Source organism: Ananas comosus, linkage group 11 (assembly GCF_001540865.1).
Source record: "Ananas comosus cultivar F153 linkage group 11, ASM154086v1, whole genome shotgun sequence".
NCBI classification, from domain to species: domain Eukaryota; kingdom Viridiplantae; phylum Streptophyta; class Magnoliopsida; order Poales; family Bromeliaceae; genus Ananas; species Ananas comosus.
This window is the reverse complement of record NC_033631.1, coordinates 10,781,422-10,806,382: the sequence shown is the minus strand read 5'-3', so window position 1 is coordinate 10,806,382 and position 24,961 is coordinate 10,781,422. Positions and strand designations below refer to the sequence as shown.

General features: G+C 34.9%; 2 protein-coding genes and 1 long non-coding RNA gene across 5 annotated transcripts; all 3 read right to left on the bottom strand.

Moving 5' to 3' along the window:
* On the bottom strand, positions 388-17,211 carry LOC109717162 (long chain acyl-CoA synthetase 4-like). The gene is made up of 22 exons (XM_020242836.1): positions 17,167-17,211; positions 16,772-16,840; positions 16,164-16,463; positions 7,632-7,819; positions 7,308-7,371; positions 7,081-7,170; positions 6,184-6,240; positions 5,988-6,036; positions 5,731-5,807; positions 5,369-5,408; positions 5,191-5,285; positions 4,685-4,852; positions 4,487-4,597; positions 4,321-4,408; positions 3,706-3,772; positions 3,366-3,441; positions 3,138-3,255; positions 2,705-2,953; positions 2,378-2,517; positions 1,268-1,450; positions 1,028-1,147; positions 388-868 (listed from the first exon to the last, which is right to left on the bottom strand). The coding sequence occupies exons 1-22, from the start codon at positions 17,209-17,211 to the stop codon at positions 833-835; spliced, it is 2,430 nt and encodes an 809-aa protein (XP_020098425.1). The 3' UTR covers positions 388-832.
* LOC109717414 (beclin-1-like protein) lies at positions 17,182-24,961 on the bottom strand. Of its 3 annotated transcripts, XM_020243195.1 has the most exons (10): positions 24,660-24,957; positions 23,846-24,201; positions 23,205-23,375; positions 22,750-22,874; positions 21,805-21,853; positions 20,685-20,843; positions 20,081-20,166; positions 19,327-19,398; positions 18,426-18,575; positions 17,182-17,788 (listed from the first exon to the last, which is right to left on the bottom strand). In XM_020243195.1, the coding sequence occupies exons 1-10, from the start codon at positions 24,838-24,840 to the stop codon at positions 17,599-17,601; spliced, it is 1,539 nt and encodes a 512-aa protein (XP_020098784.1). In that variant the 5' UTR covers positions 24,841-24,957; the 3' UTR covers positions 17,182-17,598. The 3 variants fall into 3 exon arrangements, 2 of the variants coding, with proteins under 2 accessions (XP_020098784.1, XP_020098785.1); XM_020243196.1 differs by lacking the exon at positions 18,426-18,575 and having other exon boundaries at positions 24,660-24,961; XR_002218182.1 differs by lacking the exon at positions 17,182-17,788 and having other exon boundaries at positions 18,452-18,575; positions 19,247-19,398; positions 24,660-24,961.
* Positions 21,163-21,798, bottom strand: LOC109717416. The gene is made up of 2 exons (XR_002218183.1): positions 21,521-21,798; positions 21,163-21,433 (listed from the first exon to the last, which is right to left on the bottom strand). It is a non-coding gene; the product is annotated as an uncharacterized LOC109717416 (long non-coding RNA).

Genomic DNA, 24,961 nt, shown 5'->3' with positions numbered 1-24,961 from the left:
AATATCTAATCAAGAGTACAGCGGTTGAACGAGCAACCATCCTCGGAAAAGGAGATCATATCAGAATTGCACTGAACAACCGAGGCTTGGGAAATTGGAGAATATTGTCTCCACGTATGAAAGAAATTGTGTAGAATAAGAATTGGGGGTTTATTCTTTTTTCTTTTTTTTTTGGCTATAGCTACTTAAAAATAGCATGTCAAATGAAATGTTTTTTAATAAGGTCTATTAGAGAAAAGGGACAATATAAGATCATCCTCAGTATAAGCTTAATTTGCTTCTGATTAAAACAGGCTAGGAAAGGAGGGGTGCGGGAACTATTGAGAAATTTCCAGTAAGAATCTCAGGTGAAAAGGATGACAAGATCATTCAATTACCCTAACCATATACAAGAAAATTAAATGTTAAATCAGATCTATAATTCATCTCCAGCGCGCATTACATCGTTCTTATGACACCCCTTAAACAAGTAAAAATATAAGAAAATCTGACCCTAAACAGAAACTAGAGAGAACAGAAATCCAAGAGCAGCAATTATTGATCAATCCATTGTGAACAACCAAATGGGTAGAATCATCTCACACACTTTGGAAGCAGCTATGGCCTTCAGAGTATCAATAAAGATGTTGATCTTGTTAGCCAAAGACTTTGTACTATATTATGCACGAACACGATAATGAAAATTAGTTTCACCACCTCGTCTCAGTAGTATATTGATATTTACATTAGAGCTATTCATGATTGTTCCGAATGTAAGATGCAGTGACAGAGAGTCCTTGGCAGCAAGTGCTGGAAGCTTCTTTCGAATCGAAGGAATTCTTGCCCTGATACCTCATTTGGCGCTTTTGTATAGGTTATCGATGACATTCTGTGAATTAAACAGTATATAGTTAGTCGAGGATCAAATGGGTGTAATCGGAGAACTTGAAAAAGGGAATACGTTTTGCAGAATATCAGATCGAACTTTTCATATGATGTGCAAAATATGTTTTTCCAAGTTCGCTGGATATCCGTGATGCGGTGGTACCTGGTAATACTTGAGCAGCTGCGGACGCTTCTTTTTGTATGTTGGAGTAAGCAGGTCGCGATCCATGTCAAATGGTACAGGTTCAAGGTGAATAGCTTTTATGAACTCAAATCCTTTAAGCTGTCAAAAGCATGAAAAGTGACATAAACATATCTAAGAATTTTAATATGAAGTTCTGCTGAAGGGTTAAAAATTAACGATAATGATAGAAAGAGTGAACTGGGAATTGTCAAAACCTACCTTCTTTTCTTTACCGATCTTCGAAAGTTCTCCCAAAATGAATTCTTTTGCTTTAGGATTCTCACATAGTGCGGCAAAGTCCCCACTTACTCCATTTGCTTCAGCCCAGCACTCGAGAGCTTGCTTATTGGGATTAATTACAGCAACAAGGAAGGACTCAAAACTATTTCCATAGATCCAAATCTGAGGCAATATGAGGAAAAAATTTGGTCAAACAAACTTTACGATGTTAATTAAGGATAAAGGAAGCTGGTAATTCTTGCAGGATATGATAACTCAGTAGAAATTACAAAAGAGCTAACAGACAACTCGTGCACAAGATTTTAAGTATGAGGTGAACATTATAGTCATAAATTCACATCCAAGTACCTCAAAAATATGCGAGAACATTCGGCTTGGCCGGCAGATATTATGGTTGAGCCAAACAACTAACCATACCAAACTAATATTCAACTTAAAATCTGTGAGTTCCATAACTTTAAATCTCTATAATACCCATTCTGTACTAGTTAATATCAAGTTCACCTTACAGTAGCTCAGCTTACATGTCCTCTCGTGCTTATCACGCACTGTTATATATTTACTAGTATGATTTCTGTGACGCCCCGCTTCCCAGAGGGTCACCCATCCTAGGACTATTCTAGACTTGACACGCTTAACTCTTTTAACTTCTTGGACCTAGCCACCACTCAAAATGCTATAGCTGGGTTAAGAGTTTTAGCCCTATCATATTTTATATATAGGATTATCTAAGGTCTCACAATTTTATTTTTCTTTCATCAAAGATTCTTCGTGCAAGCTTAAATACTTTTCATATTAAATTTAACAAATGCCTCTCTAATCACCGACAAGCAATATGTACAGAAGCACATACTGTTCAACACAGCAAAGATAGGACACCAAAAAGGTCACATTGTAGGGTCTGTTGTAAATTACGGCAGCAGTAGGTAAACTATGTATCATCTTCTAAGTGAAAGATGTTCAGAAAACAATAATGTCAGGCAATCAAACCAATGGGAAAAGAAACTCATGGATGACATTAGAGTAACCAGAATGGAAGATGACTTTTGAATGACAATATAAAAGAATTTCTTGGTTCACAAGATATACCGAGTCTATAGCAGGTACTAGACCATAAATGTTCTCCAAATTTTCAACTGCAACATATTCTCCTTGTGAAAGTTTAAAAATGTTTTTCTTCCGGTCAATGATTTTCATACTTCCATCTGGCTGCCACTCTCCAACGTCACCTAGCAACAAAGATCAACAGAGACGCATTAGATACTCGATCTGAGAAGCAGCAACATTCATGAAAAACAAGAGATGCAACCTAGGTACAGAGTTACAACAATAAAAGGTTGTTGGCTTCAATGAATTTCTTCACCCTTTTCTACCACAGAATATCATATAAAAGGTTGTATAGTGAAATAGGCATACCAGTGTGGAACCACCCCCCAGTCAGAACCTCCTTTGTGAGATCTTCACGCTTATAGTATCCCGAGAACAAGGTATCCCCTCTGATGCAGATTTCACCACGAGGGAATGATTCTGAAAGAGCATCATACCCCATTTCAGGAACAGACTCCAGGCGTACATCAACATTTGGTACTGGTGGGCCCACAGTTCCTAACATGGACATTTCATTTGGCAATGACACAAAGGTCCCAGCACAGGTCTCCGTAAGACCTAAAAAGATAAAAAGAGATTGGAATCAATTAATCAATTTTTTATATGAATCAAGAAAGTCAAATCAATATTTACAAGACGAGAGCAAACACGGAGTAAAATCCAATACATACGGTGCACTCAAACAGAACTTTTCAGTTTATTCAGTATAAAGCAAACGACGCAGCTATGCAGCAATGCATACCGTAGCCTTGTAGAACATGGGCACATGACACCACACGTAGAAATTCTTCAACATGTGTAGCTAGAGGGGCAGCTCCAGATAAGATTAGACGAACATTCCCACCTAGTCCTTCTTTTACCTTTATGTGGAAATAAAACATGTGAGAAAGTAAAAAAAAAAAAATACTAGGAGGACAACCAATAAGAAGATAAAATATCTGGACAAAGAACAGCTGCACTTTACAATTACCTTATTAAAAACTACTTTATCAACAATAAAACCAGCATCCTCGTGCTTACTCCCTCTCAACATGTTAAATTGCTTGCTGTAGAATCGCAAAGAATATTGATCATCAATAAGCCATCACTGAAAATAGCTTAACTTTCCAGAAGGAAACAAATTATCCAGAATAATAAGTTGTAATTCTGAAAAACATGGAATCCCCCTTCACAACTTATACACATCTGCATAACTTCACAGCACTATGTAACGAGGGAAGGAAGAAATAAAATAACAAGGATACAAAAGATATATGCGTCTGCCAAAACGGAAATTCGCAATGGTAGACTAAAGTATGTACAAAACTTACTATTTGTAAGCAACATTAAACAATGTATGCTTCAGTAAGCCCCCAGAAGATATCTTATCTTGCAATCCTGAAAAGTAGCAGCCAACCAAAAGATGTCAAGTGCTAGTAGTTCTTGAGTTAAAATGTTATTTGGTGCCAGAGAATGGGCATAGAAATAAAAACCAATTTTACACTCAGTAGACAGAGCAGACATATCAAGATGTCTATGTATATACATCACATATAGCTTATCAACCAGACTAGAAGAATTAAGTAACTAGAATGGACAGACTAAGTATGGTAGTCATAACAGGTATCTCTAGCACCTCACTAATCACCCCCAAAAATGCCAACATATATATCAGTCAAGGCATCCGAAATCTGCCCTATAAAGCTCTGCCTTATATTATACTAGGAAACGGCCTCATGAGACTTGTAAACTGTGTAAGTGAATGAAATTTAGACAAACAAAGAAAAGGAAACGGAGTTGGGAGATCAAGAGGAATACCATGAAGATGCATGATAAAGGCAAAAATATCCACATAATGCAAGTTTGCACATTTAGGAATAGTATGCGTCAAAACTTATTTATCTCGCTTTATGATGGTTTGGTATAATTAAATTCATACTTTATACCTGTATAAATCCGTTCCAGCACACGTGGAACAGCACAGAATATCGTTGGTTTCAGCTCCCCAATGTCCTCAACTAACAATTTAACATCCTGAAGACAAAATTTTTAACTAATCAAGGGTCCTATGTCTATACAGCAAGAAAACAGTACATTTGGGTTGAAGCTTACCCCACGCCAAAATCCAATCGAGGCACCATTAAAAATGAACAACTCTTCAATCACCCGGTCAAAGATATGCGCAAGGGGAAGATAAGACATATAAACATCATATTCATGCAACTGCACAAAAATCAAAAAGGACAAAAGCAAGTTAGACAACAATTAGGATTAACATCTGTAAAAGGACAAGGTATAAACATAACTCACCTGTTCATTCACACAATGAAGCAGTCGATTCACACCAGCAATAAGAGAGAGAATGCTTCTATTGGAGATCATTACCCCCTTGGGATCACCAGTTGTTCCACTAGTATACATTATAGTACATATATCTGCCTTTTCCTTCACTGGAAGATCAAACTGTTGACTACCTCCCTACAAGTACGAAACCATCAAACTTCTTAAGATTACAATACATGTCATTACCAGCAAAATAGAAGAATTCCAGTAAAGGATTAAACATGGACTAAAATTTTGGATAGCATAGCAAACTGTACAAAGAGCAGAAGTATCGTCTTATAAGCAGGTTATTTCCTTATGTCAAATAATTTTGATGCAAGTAAATGGTATCTGTTAAATGAAAATTGGCAGATTTCTTACACAGGACAATGCAAATACTTATTTGCCTTTTTAATCTACCGACACCACAAGAAGGTATACTTGAGACATGAAAAATCATTTCACATTGACGAGACCTCAAATTTAAGTCTTACCAGCTGCAAAAAATCATCCCAAGAATAGAATGCCAAACCGTGTTTCTCCGCCACTTCTCTTTGTTCCGTGTTTACCTTGCCAAAGCTCACAATTGCTGCACAAAAAACAATGATATTGATCACATTGAGGAACATATTACATTAAATGGTGGATCTAGATGAGCCACAGGCAACTTACTTTTCAAGAATTTGGTTGAATTGGGGAAGGTCTTCAGCATCTGTAAAATAGAAGGATCTGGTATTACTTGCTTCATCTAGAAAAAGAAAATGCCAACACAAATATATAACAACAGCTTCTGACAAACAGGCTCTTAGTAATGTAGGGCCAGGATGGGACAAGATATACGACAACTTTATCACCCTTCTATAACCAAAAGAAAAAAATGCAAAATATTGCATAGGCTGCTGCCTTAGCCACTAGGCACACTTGTCAAGCCTTTACCATAACAGTACACAACATCATCTTAAAAATAAGAGAACAACAACACCACCGTCATAACCCTCCACTCAACATCTTTAAAACAACTCAAGGATATGTACCTCTCCAATCTTTTTTTCCTCCACGAAAGCAATCTGAATTTCTGCATGACATAAAATGAATTCTACTGCACCAGCACCTAGAACCAAGACAAAATTGTTACAGTTCGTAGTCTCAATTCAGAAGAAAATTGAGTTACGTTCTAAGAATATTATGATTAGTGCTAGTTAAGCAATCTTGTTGTGCACATAAGAGAAAACTGTCAAAAGAGCCATAATAAACCAAAATGATTTCACACAATTAAAAGCAAGACACCTACCAAGAGTATCATATAAGGGAACGCAATAAATCCCATGAGCATTACAGGCCTGCAGAATATATGGATAAAGAATGAGAAATAACAAGACTTGTCACAAGTTGACTTTGCTAAAAGAAGAAAATGACCGAAAAGAGCATTGTGAATAAAAGTAGTTCCAAAAAAAAAAAAAAAAAAGAGATATTTGAATGGATTATACCTGCATACTGATCATCCACTCAGGACAATTGGCACCATAGATACCACAACGACGACCCTGCCAAGGACCAATCAGAAGCTCAACAATGAGTGCCAAAAAAGTTTATCTAATTTGCTATTTAAGAGCCCAACTATGCCTACAAACTAATGAAAGCTCAGCAGTGGAACAATCATGATTTTAGCAAACAATAGGGAGCAGGAAAGATAAAGTATCCACACAAGTGAAGAAAATGCAAGCGACTAGACTTAAAATTACAGCCAATTGTCCAAAAGTGGGAGCTTTTGATTCTAATAACTGCAGTGTTTATTGGAACAAACGAAGCTCAATCTTGAGTACAGAGTAAGCATAGTTGCCAAAAGAAAAAAGGATTCAATGACAATCCCTTTGATTTGCAAAACTTAGCCAGCATGAACCACTATTAACCAGCTACCATGCATAAAACTTGTGTTCTTCTTTTCTAAACTATTTAGCCACTATTTCTACGAGTAAACGAACAAATAAAAGAGGATATGCGAGGCCGATTTCGTCATTTATACGCAGGTGAGGTATGCTGCTTTGGTAGAACTGGTAACTTGTTGACTACAATTTTAGTCGTTCAACAAAAATTGCATTTCCTATTAAAGAAACATCGGATTTAGTCGTTCAACGATCTCCAAACTAAGTCGGTTGGACAAAATAAATTTGTGATTGGTACAACATTCATGGACACTAAAATTTATACAGGATAAATGAACTAGCTTTGCAAAAACAAGTACACAATACCCCCTCAAAACCCATAACCTATTCAATAAAGAGCACATAACGACTTAAGTGGATAGTACAGAAAATCACAAACAATATAAATATCCACAGCTCCACATTTTCCAGTATAATCTCACATGCTAATTAGTTAATTACCTGCTCAACTCCGCAGCTCCGAATCGAAGCCCCAACTTTCATAACAATTTCATGCACTTCTTTGTAACTCTTCCAAACATATTTACCAGCCTGATTAAGTACACATCAAAACAACACAAATTTGAACTCAAAAACAAAAAACAAAAATAAATAAAAATAAATAAGCAGTGTAAACAAAATATAAACTTATAGAAAATGTAATTAACCACGGATCATAAAGTTCATACCTTTCCATCAACAATCTCACGCTGACCGAGCATCCTATTATTCGGATACTTCTCCACCGCCATACTAGATCACAGATGTTGAAAAAAAAAATCGAAAAAAAAACTAATTTAATTTGATTCAAACTAAAAAGATGGCAACTTCAACAATTGATCTAAAAAAATAAAACAAGCCAAAATCAAACAAAAATCGCCACAAATCACCTCAAATCAACTTAAACACAATGACTAATGATCCAACGCGAATAGATCGCCAAAAAAGTAACTCGAAAAGTAAGAGATTGCCACAAACTCCAGTAGATTAAACGATCAATGGCGTAAAATTACCGGAAAACATCCCAGCAACTATCGAGGCCGGGGATCGGCGGCGGGAAACCGTCCTCAGCGAAGACGCTCCGGTAAACGGGCCCCACCGAGGGCCCACCATCGACCCCCTCCCTCCCCTTCTCCACCTCCACCAAGTACTTCATCTCCTCCGCCGCTTCTTCCTCCTCCTCCTCCTCCTCCTCCTCCCACTACTCTACTACGCTCTTATTATTATTATATTATAATAATAATGTAAATATATATAACCCTCGCTCTCTCGATCGCTACTGTATTATTATTATTTTATATATACGTTTAAGATGGGAACGAAATATAAAGCAGAGGGAGAAGCATATCGCACGGTGGCGTGTGTGTGGAGATGAGGAAAGGTTGAAAAAAATGCATGACGATCCCTCAACTATAGCACATTCTGAAATCGGCTCCTCGGTGTTTTTGGCAGAGTAATCCTCCAAAGTTTTTTAATTACAAAATAGACGTTCTAGATTTTTACTTCTAAAATTAGCTTTAAAATATATGGTGAATAATTTACTGCTTTTACTAATTTATATTTATATATTTTTTATATTTGAACTTCAAAAACTATATAATATTAAACAGTAAACGGTATAGTGCATTTAAAACGCATAAGACTAGGTTTTGTAAATAATTTTTTAAAAAAACTATATTTACAATTATAATTTTTTTAATTTTATTAATAAAAATATTCCTAACTTTTTGGCTCTTTGGTTGAGACCCATCAACTTCTTTTATCAAATTGGATAATTTTAATTATATTTTAGTAAATAAAATTAGATTAATTAATCATTAATAACTAATCAAACTACTAAAATTGACAAATTTTTATTAGTAGACGAGATCTCAATTCAACAAATTTTTATTAGTAGACAAGAGGTCTCAATTCAACAGTTTTTTATATAAAAGCGTTCATTGCATGCACACTTCTACTAGTATCAGTGTACAGATAGAATATTATATATTTATCTCTCTAAAATTTAAAATATTATATAAAAAATATTTTTTAAGATCAAATAGTCTTAATTTACAAATAAAAAATAATAAAGTTTGATTTCATTACATCAATTGTTAAACAACCGTTCTACTCTAAAAGCGTAAGCTATATATTAGAATACGGTGTTTAAATATTTTTATATTTAACATTCTCCCTTAAGTCTGTGCTCGAGATTTTTTATAGGTCAATGACGTAGATTTGAAAAATAGTAGGAAATTAATGATGCTGGAAATCTGGCGTGACTTAAACTTAGAATCTTCTACTCTAATACCATATTAAATAACTCTAATACCATGTTAAATAATACGAAACAACCATTGCACTCTAAAATCTTAAGCTAGTAGAGAATGATGTGTTTAAATATATTTATATTTAATACTCTCTCATATTTATATCACGTTTAATAATACGAAACAACCGCTATACTCGAAAAATTTAACCTGGTAGAGAACGGTGTGTTTAAATATATTTATATTTAATACCAATTTATGGTCACTGCAGATTATGCTGGGGACAAAATAGTCCTTATACTGGAAAACGATAAATTTTGACTAATCTATAGGTATCTTTATAACATTCTAATAAGCTCTACAGAAATATATATATAATATTTTAAAATTTATATAAGTATCTATGCTATATTTTCGTTTAAGCTATTAGAGAACGATGTTTAAATATTTTTATATTAACACTCTCTCGAGAGTTTGTACTCGAGGCTTTTTATAGGTCCATAATATGGACTTGAATTAAATAGAAAAAAATCAATAATGTTAGGAACATGACGTGAATCGAATTCAGAATCTTCTGCTTTGATACTATATTAAATAATACGACCGCTCCACTCTAAAAGTTAAGCTAATAAGAAATGATATATTTAAATATTTTTATATTTAATATTTTTTATCGCTATACTATATTAAACAATACGAAACAATCGTTGTACTCTAAAAATTTAAACCAGTAAAAAATGATCATTTAAATATTTTTATATTAAATATCAATTGATGGTCATTGCTGATTACGATGGGCACCAAATAGTCTTTGTACTTGAAAACCATAAATTTTGACTAGTGCACAGGTATTTTTAAAACGTTCTAACAAACTTTGCAGAAATATATAAGATGTTTTAAAATTTATACGAGTACCTATGCAATATCACCGAGTTCGGGAGATTTTACAGGCAACAATTATTACTGAGAACCAACCGTCCCTAGAGTAAATGGCAAAGAATTTGGTGGTTGATATTCGAGACCCGAGTTCGAATCCTAGTTGATTCACATTTTCAGCTAAGTTTATTTCTAAATGAAATAAACGAAGCGGGTAGCGTGCTACCTATCTCTCAAAAAAAAATAAAAAAAAAACAATTATTACTAAGAATGAAAACAAATGAGACTGACCGGCCCTAGAGCAAGTGGCAAAGGGTTTGGTGGTTGGTATCTGAGGTCCCAAGTTCGAATACTAGTTGATTCATATTTTCAGCTAAGTTTATTTCTAAATGAAATAAACGAAGCGGTAGCGTGCTACCTATCTCTTAAAAAAAAAAAAGAATGAAAACAAATGAGTGGTGGCTGTTTTACCGTGTTCTATAGTTGAGGGGGCTCGGTGCGTTTTTCGCCTCTGAGAGGGAGAGATTCGAAACGCTGCATGGTTGTCAAAGCGGGTGGCGGAGAAATTGGACTCCTTTTTTCTTTTTCTTTTTTTTTTCCTTTTTCCCTTTTTTTTTTTTTATTACATGTCTTGCGCTCGCTTTCTCGGTTTCTAAACGCAATTGAGAGGAGTCGTCATCTTCGGCTTGACTTATTTTGGTTGTATCGAGATTCCTCTACCGCTATTAAATAAAATAAAATAAAATCAGAATAAAAAAATGTGGAGATATATTTTGTATTTTTTGATGGGGTCATAAAAAAAATATATTCTAATCGGCCCATCAAGATATGCGAAACGCGATATTACGTAGAGTTTTTTTTGTATTTGGCCTGTTAATTTTTTTTTTCATAAATAATTTATAAAATTTATAATTATAATTTTGATCCTATCCCCGTCACGTAGGTGTCACATTAGCGTCACATAAGCCGACGAAGGAGAGACATTAAGTTGAACATGGTGAATCATTCACCGTGTTAAAAAACGGTGAATGATTCACCGTATTCATACTTATATTCCATCTTTTTTATTCTTATATTTTTTTCGTGTTTAGACACGGTGAATGAAATACCATATTCAACTTATTCCACCCCTTCACTCATGCTCGTGTGGCGTCTACGTGGCACTAAGGGTGAAACAAGCCGAACACAGGCGAACTGGGAATAAACGAGCCGAACACGAGCTGGCTCGTTAAGTATCGGACCGAAAAATTCGGCTCATGTTCGGCTCGTTATTAACGAGCCGAACACGAGCTGGCTCACGAGCGGCCAACAAACAATAAATTAAAAAAATTAAATATATATATATATATATATATATATATATATATTATATATATATATATATATATATATATATATATATATATAATAAAAATTTATAAAATCTTATTCATTAGATTTTAATCTAATAGTTGAACTTTACATATAAACGAGTCTTTTTATAATTAAGCTTGCATTTATATATTTTATTTTGCTAAAAATTAAATAATAATAATATTATATATATATATATTATTTATTTATATTAAAAATTATAAATAAATAAATTATATTAAATTAAATATATGTATTTGAGCTGTTATCGAGCCGAACACGAATGAGCTGACCCCAGCTCGTGTTCGGCTCATTTATTAAACGAGTTGAAAAATTCAGCTCATGTTCGACTTATTTACTAAACGAGCGATTCGATCTCGAGCTCATTTCGATCCGAACACGAACTGGCTAGCGAACAGCGAGCTGGATTACCACCCCTACGTGACACCTGTGTTGCAAAAATAAGACCAAAATTATAATTATAAATTTGATAAATTTATTTATAAAAATAAATTTATTGAAAGGGCCAAATGTAAAAAAAAAAAAAAAAAAAATCTATTACGTATGAGAACATACAGAATACTTTTTTAGCGTAATTTTTCCACGGTCCAAACCAAGCGCGTCGCCCACGAGAAGCCTGCGAAGGCGGACACGTGGCGAACATCTATTGGTTGAAGTACAAATTTTCCTTCGACTGGCGCGGCATAGGATCTACGCGGGGGTTTTACGCGTCTTTATCAGGAAAAGAAAAGCGGGGATAATCCAGGGCGAAAGCAACAGGGCACTGACCTTGCGGGTGACCGTTGGATGGTGATCTGACGGTTGGGAGATCGTGCAGTCTACGGTGTTTTAGGAAAGACCGAAAAAAAAAAAAGTACATAAATTATCAAAAATTTAATTTAGCTATTCAATTTTTTAATTTGTTTGATTTCATTTAGTAAACGATATTAAAATTTAAGCTAATTATTTATTTTAATAAATTTATAGTTATGAGAATTATATTAAGTATGCCATCTAAATTTATAAAAATAAATGTCGCACTCAAAATTTAAAGTCAAAATAACGTTGGCCGACTCAAATTAAACAAATTAAAAGAATCGACAGTAAAATCAAAATTCCGATAGATTAGATAACGAATTCAAAATGCTCCATAGGAGAGTTTTGTACTTTTTTATCAAAAGAAAATTAGAGCTAAATAGTAAAATCTCCGGTTTGCGCTTTGCTTCTTGTTTCAATTAATTATCACTTATACAAATATTTGCTTTAATTTGGATCCTACGTTTAACTACTCTACTCTGTAAAATTTCATGAAATGAGTTGGCCCATAACAATGGTTACGTTATTCAATAAACTATGATCATATAAGTTAAATAAAGTTTTTCTGTAAACAACCAAGTTTCATAAGTTTACATAAGTTTAAATATCTTATATATATAAAGATGTAACTTTTATAAACATTTTGTTGGAGTTTTTCATCCTAATATTGTATCCTATTTGAAACAGTGGCAAAATGTAGGATTCAATTTGATGCAAAAGAGAGGGAATTACATGTGGGTCCGTGCGATTTATTGATGCCGCAATTAATAATTCGTTTTTTTTAAGGAAAGAGAGAGAGAGAGAATATTCAATTCAACTCAAATCAAATCAAATCAATTAATAACGTGTTGGAAAAACTGCGTACTTTTAGTTGCGTCCTGTTCGTGGAATGTTGACCCAAGTTTCTTTAAGACAACAACCTGGTGACAACGTTGTTTAACTAGCTCCACCCACCCAATTCCATAGATAGTGCAAAAATTTATTGTTAATGAAAAAGTTTACGCGGTTTTTGGTTCATGATTGAAAAAAAAAAAAAAAAAAAGAGTTAGATTGTACTGAAATAAAAAGTAAAATGATGAATTACTTAAAAAATTTTTTACTTGATTGATTATTATGATAAAAATCAAAATAAATATCTAAATTTTGAGATTTTGAGAAAGTTTTGGTTAAGAAAAAGGAGAGTGGTGAAGGGAGAAGAAGGGGAGTTGTTCGTGAAACAAAGTTTTGAATGGTTTATTCTAGAATGGGTGGCTACTCCAGAATGCAAAATCGGATTGGGCTATAATGAAAATCAGAATTAAATTTATGTAAAATAAACAATAAGTTAGTCGTTGAAGCCAAGGGGATGTGGTCGTTTATTATTACGCAGCACCTTCCATCGAATCAGAAAGTGCTCTTGCTGTTGAGATACAAGCATGTACTAAGGCAGTCAAGTGGCTTCTAAATAATTGGTCTAATATCAAGTGCTCAAATTTACATAGATTCGACAACTATCATTCGTTCCTGCTTGTATTAGGAGGACCGGCATATCCCAATTTCACTGCAAGTAGCAGAGCGAATTGCTTTGCTTCGACGCCTTTTGGAATCTAATAATAATATTCTTACAGGGTGGTCTTTTAGATATAGTTTATTTTCATAATGTGTTGACCAACTAGCCAAATAGGGTTTTGTTTTCCAGGTAGCTTTTAGTTGGCCTTATTTCGCAGAGTTTGAGGAGTTTCCGACCAGTTATTCTATAAAATAAATGCCTTATGGTGTTCTTTTCAAAAAAGAAAAAAGAAAAAAAAAACAACAACAACAACAACTATCAAAATTAATAAATTTTATTTCGATTCTACAGTCTCAGGTGAATCAAACAAGCCCCTAAATCTAATGATCCCTTTGGATTTCCGGATGAAGGCCTAAGTTGTGTTTATAAAGCTCTTTTTGAGATTGCGAGGAACATATATGATCTATGCTTAAAAAAAAAAATGATCAAAACATGTTTGATTTTCGGAACATGTGAATAATAATTCGAATATAGAAAACTAAAAAACATTCTCTTGATTTTTGAAAATGAATTGAGTTTTTGGCAAATGACACAAAATGAGTTTTTTTTTTTTAAGAGAGAGAGAAAAATAGTATGGCACCAGTCGCGTGTTTCATTTATCTTTTATTTTAGAAATAAATGTAGCTGGAGATGTGAGGTAATTAAACTTCAAACTCGAACATGAGTATTAACTATCAAGCCTTTTTGTTCTTTTTTTTTTTTTAATTGTTGTTTCTTTTCTTGAGGCACTGGTTGCCTCACTCCTGTAGCCTAGTTCATACATTCAATGAATGAAGCAGATAGCGTGCTATCTTTTCTTAAAAAAACTATCAAGTCTTTTGACACTATAAAATTTTACTTTCTGAAAACAAGTTTTGACTTTTGAAAAACTACAGAAAATCTATTCTCAGCATTTCGTTTATGAGGAAACTAAAATTATTTTTTAAAACATCATGTTAGAAACTTTATTTTCAAAAACCACAAGTTTTGAGAACAGGCTATAATCCATACTTAACCCCTCTTAATCTATTCCAAGTTTTATATATATATATATATATAGAATTATGCTACTATACTATCAATAGTACCAAGCCCTTGGTACTATTGAGTTTNCTATAATCCTTATCCACAATTCATATCACAAAAAGACCGACCGTTTCTAGAGTAAGTGAAAAAAGATTTGGTGGTTGGTATTCGAGACCCAAATTCGAATGATAAATGATTCACATTTCTAGCTAAGCTTATTTCTAAATAAAATAAACGAAACGAAAAAATTGCTACCTATATATATATATATATATATATATATATATATATATATATATACCACAACCAATCTTAAAATATATCTGACCATCGTGAATTTATTTTTTGAGTTTTCAATCTTTATCTTCGTTGCCCAAATAAATTGTACAGATTCAGTTAAAATATAATTTTTAGTTTTACATATTCGTTCTACATTTGATAACCCTTAATAACACACAAGATGTTGTCAATATCATTTTATTTAAGATAAACATGCAGCGGAGGAATCAAGATCATGTTTAAGCTCATCGACAGATCTCGTGAATAGACCCACCAAGCCACGTTTTTTACGATTGAAAATGGATTGCTGCATCACGATGTTAGTATTTCTTTCACGAGTTGACGTGTTTTTTGTTTTTTTGAGAGAAAAATAACACGCTACCCGCTTCATTCAGAAAGTAAGTGAATTAAGTTATATGGGTGAGGCAACAAGGCCTCGACGAGAGACGGACCAAAACGAAAAATAAATAAAAAAAAAAGTCCATGAAAATGAGACCAAAAGATAATAATAAATACAAAAGTGGAACCAAATCATGGTTCGAGTTAGAATATTACAATGCTTTTCTTTAAAAAAAATCGGAAGTATTAGTCTCCATTTGATATTGTAGATGGATTGCCTTGTTCCCATAAATAATGTTATATATTGTGCATATTATAATAAATTAGTTAAAATATATTTAGGTGGGGGTATTTTATTCTAGGTAAAGTATGCTATCGGTATACTCAAAAAAGTTAATAATGTTTGGGAGATGAAGATTGTAATTAAATGTCTAAAATGGAATAACATGTTTTTCATTGGTGCAGCTATATAAGAGCACAAGTGGGGGACAATAATAAAGATTTAGCTTAGAACTCGAACTAAACCTTTATTAATATTTAGATTAGGAGATTAGATCCCAAATAAACACGTGCGGTTGTCACATTCGTGTATTATAGAAACAGATTTGACGAGCACAGGTCTTTAAATGATAAGATGAAGCATAAGACGCGAATAATCAAAACTAATCCACTTTTTTAAGTGAAATAGAAAATAAAATAATTATATCAGATTAGTTTATAACACAGATATAACCAACGTTCCAATTTACCAAGCATTGCACATTTTAACGGGCATGATAGCCCGACAGATGAGTGAACAATTCTACTGATGGGTAACTTCTTTATTCATTCATCAGCAGCAAAATGCATTCTAACCATTTAATAAAGTTCATATCCACGAGTTTGTTCGACTACTCATCAGCACTGTATAACAACCCTGAAGAATAAATGGTAGAAATAGTAGTAATAGTAGGAGTTAGCATGGGAGAGTAGTAAAAGGAGCAGTTTTACTAGTTAAGATGGAGAATAAGGGCGGCAGCCGGTCGGAGAGGAGGAAGCGCGCCAAGTGGGACGGCGGGAAGGTGCTCGGGTGGAACTCCGTCGAGGACTAGGGCATCCTGGGTGCTCCGAAGGAGAAGAGGGAGGATCGAGGTAGATAGGCGGAGGCTTCTGCAGGATCTGGAGGGCGGAGGAAGAGAGCGGAGGAAGAGGTAACTCGATAGCGGGTGGCGGGCGGTCGGATTACTGGATCGGGCGTAAAACGCAGACCCAAGCCCCGCCCGGTTGTGGATAGTGCGGAGTAGGCGGACCCGCAAACTGCTTACCCGTTTATCATGCAGTTTCGGACCAAACAAGCCCACCCGAGGCCCACAAGCAACCGGATTCAACCCATCAGGCTACATTTCCCATTTTGTGTCAAATTGCTGTTAAGCCCTCATAGGATAGTTTAATTTCAATTCAGTACAAGTTGTATGGGGTATATATAGTTAGCAGGATGTAATTGCAAGGTATGAATGAAATGAATTAGTCTATTTTCTTCCCCAAAAGTTCTTCTCCAAACCCTTCTTCTTCTCTACTATTTCTCTTCCCAATTCTCCTCTATCTCTATCTCTATCTCTATCTCTACCTCTACACCTCTATCTCTCTCTTATTTCCCTCAATTCCCCCCAGTCCCTTTTCTCCCTTATCTCAATTCCCTCTTGACCTGCCACTGAAGGACCATCTCAATTCCCTCTTGACCTGCCACTGAAGGACCATCATCCCCGTTGCCATCCTGACCTCAGCGAATTCTCATCATTGGCAGCGAATTCTCATCATTGGCGGTTGCAACAAGTCCGGATTAACCACTGGGATATTACACACTGAGGTGCTTCTCAGTCATCCTGGCGAGCGGCACGATCAACCGTGCGCAATTTCTGCACGCCTCAGGTTGCACCCGAGCTTAAACAGTACAATTTACTGTCCTTTGTATAGAATCATAGAGGTATAATAGAACATTTAATAGAACATTTACCGACCCTAAGAAAATCTTCTCTTGCACAAACGAGAATGACATAATAAGAATCAGAATAACCAATCTGACGCTTAGAAATCAGATACCAGGACAATGTGCATAACAGAAAGAACATTATCCAATTCCATCATACTCGTTGTTAATGAGGAATATGTATCAGAAAATAATTCAAAGTAAGACACCTCAAGCTTTTCTTGCAGCAATTTACATATGATTATTACGATTGAGAAAACACAGGTAGAGCAGCTGCAGGTAGCAGCAGCAGTATCAAAAGGGAAAAAAAGCGGAAAAGGTGAATACACTGCACAAGAAATCACAAATAAGTATAGTAGTCCCAGCCTATATATATATATATATATATATATATATATATATATATATATATGTACACACGAGAAACCAAATAGTCTAAAAGCAGCTAAAATCGGCTTCTTGGGTCAGCATTTTTTCTCCTTTTTTCTTTTCCTATTTAAAGCATCAATCAGTTCAGTATTCTAACCAGATTTACTCATAAAGAGCTATCCAATGGAAGGACCATCAGCCTGAGAAGGAGCTAATGGACATAGCGGCCGGAAATTCGTGTTACCAATGAACCAATACATAACCCACTTCAAGTTGCACAGTGTGTACTTTAGGGCCTTCGTCCAGTTTTCCTGCTTATTGAAGCTTTGGGTGATAGTGTGATTTTCCACTTTATCGTTTTCGATCCTATGAAAATGAGATTTGAGTCATTAGAAAACAATTTGTTAAGAAAAAAAAAAAAAAAAATCTAACAGATAAGTAATGCAACGCAAAGTATATTCTCTTTAATAGAGAACTAATCTGCCCATGCGAATAAAAATGTTGCTACTGTAAGTTAAAAATAGATATAGGATAATTGCATTTTTGTAAGACAACAAATCCATGATCCGTTCTTCTTTCTTTCAAAAGATAGACAGCCTGAAGATAGTATTGTTTCTCATCTTGGAAGGGGGTTTTTGTTCTGATGAATATTAGTGTCTTAAAAGTGTACATTACAGTTGCTTTATTAGAGAATTTGTTCCGTAACTCTCATATAATTTAATGTCGAACTAAGGCTTCTGCTAAATTTCCTCGCAATATCTCTCTTATTTCAATTCCTCTCTTGTTTCTCCAAAAAGGAAATTATCGCGGCTGAATAGCAAGACTTCAATGTATTGAATTTCCTAAGTCAAACTGTGTGAAATCCACAGAAAGAAATTACAAGCACTTAATAGGATAGTAAAATAAACAAAACCAAATCAACTTCGCATGAAGGGGTAACAGGTCTGCAAACTGCAACTAATCAATTTAAGTTGCCTAAAATTCGACTTAAAAGAGCCCTCACCTGTAAGGGAGTTTGAAACATTTATCTGGTGGAATATTGTTTTCTAGATCCCTTATATGCGCAAACTCGGCAAAATCTTTCAGGCACGTTAAGTATAATGTCATTGCTTTGTCATAGCGGGTGCTCCAAAACAAATTCACTGGACCAAACCTGAAAAGAGAAGATTTTCCTTTTTTAAAAAAAACAAAGAAAGCTAACAAAAAGGGAATTGATCTCAAACAAATCAAATAAATAAGAACATTTCAAATACCAAAAAAACAAAGGAAAAAAGGATTCTAATATTAAAAGACATATATATATTTTAATATGAAAATCAATTTCAGTTCCCATTATTTTGATCCTCTCTTAACTGGGCATCCTTTTCACACGACAATGCCATAATTACATGTGAACTGATATATTCACTGCTTAGATCCATCTCCTTTGGTAAGCAAAGGATCCAAGTGGCACCTGTGTTGGCGCATGTCCACCACACCATCTAATCCATAAAGCTAATCTTCAATGTCAATAACCTTTTAGCTCCAATATCCAGATTATAACAGCACTACATCAACACCATGTGTGCTGTCTGTCAAATTAGATATTATTGTCCAGCTCATAATAGATTAGTAGCATCTTCTCTGGAGTCTTATTTCTACAATTTACTACTTTCAGGTGCAAGACAATGAACATTATCTAAGTCATCCCTTTCCAGCTAATTATGCGAGGTAACTTATTTTTGGTGCATAATTTATAGTTTCAAAACAAGGGAAAACCAGATCACGTATTAATAAAATATAAGCTTATAGAATATTGGAATTCGCATAGAAGTTAAAAAGCACCTGCTGATGAAAGAGAACAAAGTATCTTTATAACCAGTTAACCACGGAGACAGGAGGGAAATGCCACAAAGGGAGCTTACAGTTCATATGTGTTGTTGTTAGTGTCCATAATTCGCGGATAACTTCCCATCGGAAGAATCTTAATTCGATATCTAATGGAAATTAAGGAATTCCAATGTCATATCAAGGTAATATTAGCTTTTTGGCATGCACAATATAGAATAGAATTAATGTAGAACTTTAGTGCTGGAAAAGCTTAGAAGGTTCGAAAGTATTCATTCATCTACAGAATACAAAGCATAACAACACAATAATGTAGTAATGAGCAAGATTGCAAATTTTTTCAACACACATATGAGATTACCAACAAGTATTAGATTAAACATCAAAATTCCCAACCCGGGTGGAAAAAAGTGTGTGATAATTATCACTTAAATACAGCTTACCACATGTTTGTTCAAGAAAGATGCTATAATAGTTAAGTGTTTGAAGGCTTGCACAATTAAAAAGATCAAAGAACGAAAGGCAAATTTAAATTACTAGTTACTCTATCCAATGCCTCAACACTAAAACGCCAATTATTATTTCCACTAATAAACTTGATCACTAACTGAAAGGCTCTGTCAAACTATCAGTACAGATGAACAAACTAGAAATCAGATCAGCGAATGACTTTTGAGGGATTATAGCAATAGCACTATTAATGAAGTGAAAGTGAACACATCTTCACTGGTACAAAAGAATAACTAGAATCATTATGGTTCCAGTGGCTTATATAATTACTGCCAAACGCAAATAAAGACAGTTGAGAAATGATTATCAGTCTGAGGATACGGGAATTTTGGCCGAAAGTATTGAGCCATAGTGTTCAGAAGAAGGCATGCCTGGCCCCACGCAGCATTTATCTCATCCCATTCAACCTAACAAATAAAAAATTGATAGGCCAAGTATGCAACACCAAAACAAATAAATAGCTTAATAAATAAAAGAAGAAAGGGCAAGTGAAAGAACAAGGTCTGTTTTTTGACAACTGTAAGTTTGATTTAAGCCTTGCAAGTATGCAAAACTTTTAGAAGTACATTACTAAGAAATCAACCAAAAAATGGTTAACAGCTGATGGTAAATTTCAGATTTTTATTAGTTGAATCACTAAGTGCCCAGTCAATCCTTCACAGATTATTTTGTGAGCCTATTAATTTACTGCACTAGTCAACTCTATAAATTCTGTAGTTCTCATTGATCGTTTGAGATAGTAAATAGCATAGTATCATTAGCTGGAATATCTGGAGTCTATTTATTAGGTTCTCCTACCAGTTTGGATTGAATACCATAAAGGCAAATGTAAAGTAATTTAATTCATGAGCAATCCTATAAAAATAGTTCTAAAAGAGCGGAACAGCAAGGTCAATGACTAGTATTTGGCATAGAATTTTTGTACCGGAGACATAGGAAGGCGGCCAAGACGGAAGTTGTTTATAGTTCCGAATTCTCCAGCATGTGTAATATGAAAGGCATTTTCGAGCACATTCGTACGCTTTAGAAGCTCCAGATGTGCTTGCGAAACTTCTATCTTAGCCAAAATTGCATCTCTCTCTTCCTGCACTTAACACAGTTAATTTTCCACAAAAGATGGTGAAGTCAAAAAAGAAAGCAGAAAAAGGGGAATTTCGCCCTTCCAATCTCTAAGATCACATGTTAGAGTTGGTTCGCATTACAGAGATTATAGTCAATCAGCATATAATATATTAAGAGTCAAGTTGATATGAAGGTCATTGTCAAAAAATTCATAAGGATCTCATGATCTTAAACTTCAGTAGAAATAGCACACTAAGAATTGTACCCAGAGAACAAACAAGAGTATTCCTTTCACTGACTTAAGCTAATGACTAGGTAAAAGTACAGAAGCAAACATTGGCTCAGATAAAAGGTCATCTTCTGATAGAATTGTACAGATTGCTACCTATGATAATTTTCAAACAATTAAAAGAGGTCGTAATTAAAAGGGGGCGAAAGGCGAAAGCAAAACCTGCTCAGTGGTAATATGCCATGATAACTGGGAACTTTTCTTTCTTCACGCTTGGCCCTTGAAAGACTCTAGGCGTACCAAATTGTCTTATGATAGGTGCAATACATTGCATAGTGATCCAAGAGTTTTCTCTCAAATGCACAGAAAACAGTGCATCAAAGCTAATACATAAGAAAAATACTCCCAAATATTAGCATCCGCATCTACAATGTACAAAATTGTGCAAAGCTCTCCGGGAAGTGAATTACAATGTCAATAAAGAAGACTTCGCACAGATACAGATGCCTGCTGCAATTTCTATGCTCGAGGGTAGTGACCAATCAAAAAACCATTATACAACATTCTACCACTGGAAAACATTACAGAACAATTGACTGTTGTTAAGAGTGCTAAGCTTGTAAAAAGATAAGAGCATCTAAACACTACAAAAACAAAAGCTAAATGAAACAACATACATGCCACAGAGAACAGAAAACAAACCACACAACAAGGGGCAATTTGAAAGAAACAAGGACAGTTTATATATAATTACCTGATGTGAGATTAGCTGGAATTGGAAATTGTTGAATTCATGCCAATACCTAATTAAGAGATATAATACATTCAGAATTCTTGTTCAAGAGAAAAGACATAACTTACATCTGTGGAAAATCATGCAAACGTAGAATGACCACTAAAAGTTTTAGTGAATGATTTTTTAACCCAACGAGCTGATTACAGGTACTGACTGGAAACATTAGTTATTCCATAAGTTGCATGCTATAAGGTAAATTGTGCAAAATGTAAAGAATGTGATGTCTAGCCTTTATTGATTGGTAATAAGGAACTAAACACAAAAGAAAACATCAAATGAGCACTAAAATGAATGATGAGAGGAAGCACGGTAGGTGCGTTATAAAGGGAGTGGGAGTGTAGGGCTAAGAACTGGCTTTGATCTCACTAGCAGTAGTTCACATGAAGAGTTGTCCTTCGGAAGCAGGAACATAGAACTAAAGGAATTATTTAGTTTAAGACATGCAATTGAACCATATGATGCTAATTCAAAGCTTGTTTAAGTTACAGGTTTGATGAATAGAATTAGAACCAAATGTGCTGAATAACAAGCTACTGCTAGTTCATCCCCACTAAGAATGTACTGATTATACAGTTTTGTACAGATTCACCATATCTCCATGTCATGACTAATTGGCAGCAAAATATTCATCAAACAACTGGGAAGGGGGTATAGATAAGTGAGATTGTCTAGATTCTATATCAAGTAGAACTAACAGGCATTAAGATAGGGTAGGTGTAAAACAATTTCTTTTCTTTGAAATCAAAAGCTTAGCATAAAAGAATGCAAATTGATTATGTAAAACCAACTTGCATCATGTGCAGAACCTTACTCCAGTATTTCTTGCTTTTGTTGAGGCGGTCAATAAAAAGAAAAAAAGAAAGATGAAATGGGGCACATGCATGAGTTACAAGGAGTACCAACCTTTCCTCCAACTCATTAAAAAGCTTGGATTTTGTTTCAAGATCTTTCATCTCAGCATTAACCTCTGAATGCTGCCTATCAGTTTCTTCAATTGCAGCTTGAAGTTTCCTTTCTTCTTCCTCGATCTTGAACAGTCAAAAGTATAACAAAAATAAAATATAAAAGAGATGTAAGACTGATTTAATTTAATTTGGTACAAAACTTTATACTTCGGTAAAGGATTTGACCCAATACATTCTGTCATAGTTAAATTATTCAGTCATTTTTGTTCTTTTTTCAAATCAAAGTATCAGTTTTGGGATCAGTTCACACAAAAGATCGACTAAAGAATATTTTACTTAACATGTAACCCAGAGAATCTTGTTACTAATGCAGTAAAAAACCTAAATCCACATTTCATGTGGAATAACAGCCTGCAAAAATATAGAAAGCATAAATTTTGTGGAAATTAATACCTTCTCTTTCTCCTTTAGAAAGTCAGCGTCGCTGAGAACATTATAAGACTCCATCTCCAACCGTTGAAGGCATGTTTCATAAGCTTTTGTGTCTCTATTCACATCTTCAACCTCCTTATCAAGCTTATCTGACAACACCCGCATGCATTCCAAACAAAGAGGTTGCTCAACCTATTAGATAACCCCCCCCCCCAAAAAAAAACACATTTGTCAAGCGTGCTACAATGGATACATTCCACAAATACAGATGCCTACAAAGTCTTTTTGCCATTTTACAGGATAACATTCAAGCTATAAACTGAAGCAGATACAGATACACAGAAAATGTGTAGGAAAGAGAGAAAATTTGAATTGTTTTGTTAACAAAAAAAGGAAATGCGCATAAAGACCCCCTGCACTATATATCATATTGAAATAGATCTCTCAAATTAATCCTTCTTAATTGACACATCCTCAACCTTCAACACTTTCAACAGACTCCCCTATTCAACTTACAAAATAAGGCCCAAAAAAAATGATAAAAGATCGAGAAGGTGATAACGGAAATAAATAAAGGGACAATTACAAAGCAGCTAGTAGTGGAGGGGGTCTTTGTACATGTTTATCATGAAGATATATGACAACTAAGAAACTGACCTCACCTGAGTTTGAGAACTAGCGATCTCAAATGCGCGCTTCAAGACGGTCACACTAAAGTGGAAACCAGTGTTATTTGCTGGCAAAGTGCTAGTCTGGTTCGAACTAGAAGCTTGTGATTGGACCCCGACTCCTTCAGACGGGGACTCGCCCTTGTACATAGAGGCAGCAGGCGGCGGCAACACAACATAGGACTCTTCCATGGCTTTCGTAGTTTGGCCAGCCTCGTGTTGTTGGGCCCCGCTTCGTGGGCGAGGAGGGATGCCGTGGATCAGGGCCTTGTTCCTCGATAACACGACGAATGAATTTTCTATCCGGGAAGATCCTAACACACTGCCCTGGAACGCAGAGGCTTGCATTCCTGCATGCAGAAGTTAACATAATTGCTGAAGCTCTATGAAATAATCAACATTAAGATCGCGAGGGAACAGTGTCGGCGTGTCCTCTACTTCAAGGCAGAGGCTTTTTGAATTCAGGTAACTAGCTCATAATTTCTAAATTTTAAGATGATAAAATCAAAAGTTTCAAAGTCCAGGTATCCTATATCTAAAAATCTAAAAATGCACAATAATTCAGGTAAGTTGCTATGTTTTACCAGTGAATCGGATATCAGAGTGGTAAAATTCCTACTAAAAAACACCCAAATTTGCTCTACAGAATACACAAAAAGCATGATTTGCATAATTCGAACACAATCAACTAAATAAAATACGGAATTGAAGAGTAATGCAACCAAATTCAACGAATTTATCACACTACATCAATTATATGAGATAGATCGATTAAAGCGATCGCATATCGTCGGGGAGAAACCCTAACCGGATCGAGAAGGGTCGTTGAAGAACTTGTCGGCGTAGGATTCGACGCCGACGACGCACAGAGCGTGGCGACAATTTTGGCAAACCCATCTCGGGAGATTGGGATCGAACGCTAAGCTCCTCCCTTTATCACCTCCTCCTCCTCCTCCAATTCCAACTCCTCTCGTTTCCGTTTTCATCATCTTTGCAGGAACTTTTTTTTCCCCCCCTTTTTTTTTCCCCCTTTTTTGTTCCTGGTTTTATTTATTTTCGGTCGCGGGGTTGATCTCTGGTAGAGTTCTTAAAAAGAGTTTTGGGTGCGCA

Coding starts and splice junctions, on each gene's coding strand:
- LOC109717414 (XM_020243195.1), bottom strand. CDS start 24,840: ATGATGAAAACGGAAACGAGAGGAGTTGGAATTGGAGGAGGAGGAGGA. Junction 22,875..23,204: donor TTCTAAAGGAGAAAGAGAAG/GTATTAATTTCC, acceptor TGACTGTTCAAG/ATCGAGGAAGAAGAAAGGAA. Junction 20,167..20,684: donor GCCGCCTTCCTATGTCTCCG/GTACAAAAATTC, acceptor TTTATTTGTTAG/GTTGAATGGGATGAGATAAA.
- LOC109717162 (XM_020242836.1), bottom strand. CDS start 17,211: ATGATGGAATTGGATAATGTTCTTTCTGTTATGCACATTGTCCTG. Junction 4,853..5,190: donor GGGATGATTTTTTGCAGCTG/GTAAGACTTAAA, acceptor TCGTACTTGTAG/GGAGGTAGTCAACAGTTTGA. Junction 869..1,027: donor AGCTGCTCAAGTATTACCAG/GTACCACCGCAT, acceptor TTTAATTCACAG/AATGTCATCGATAACCTATA.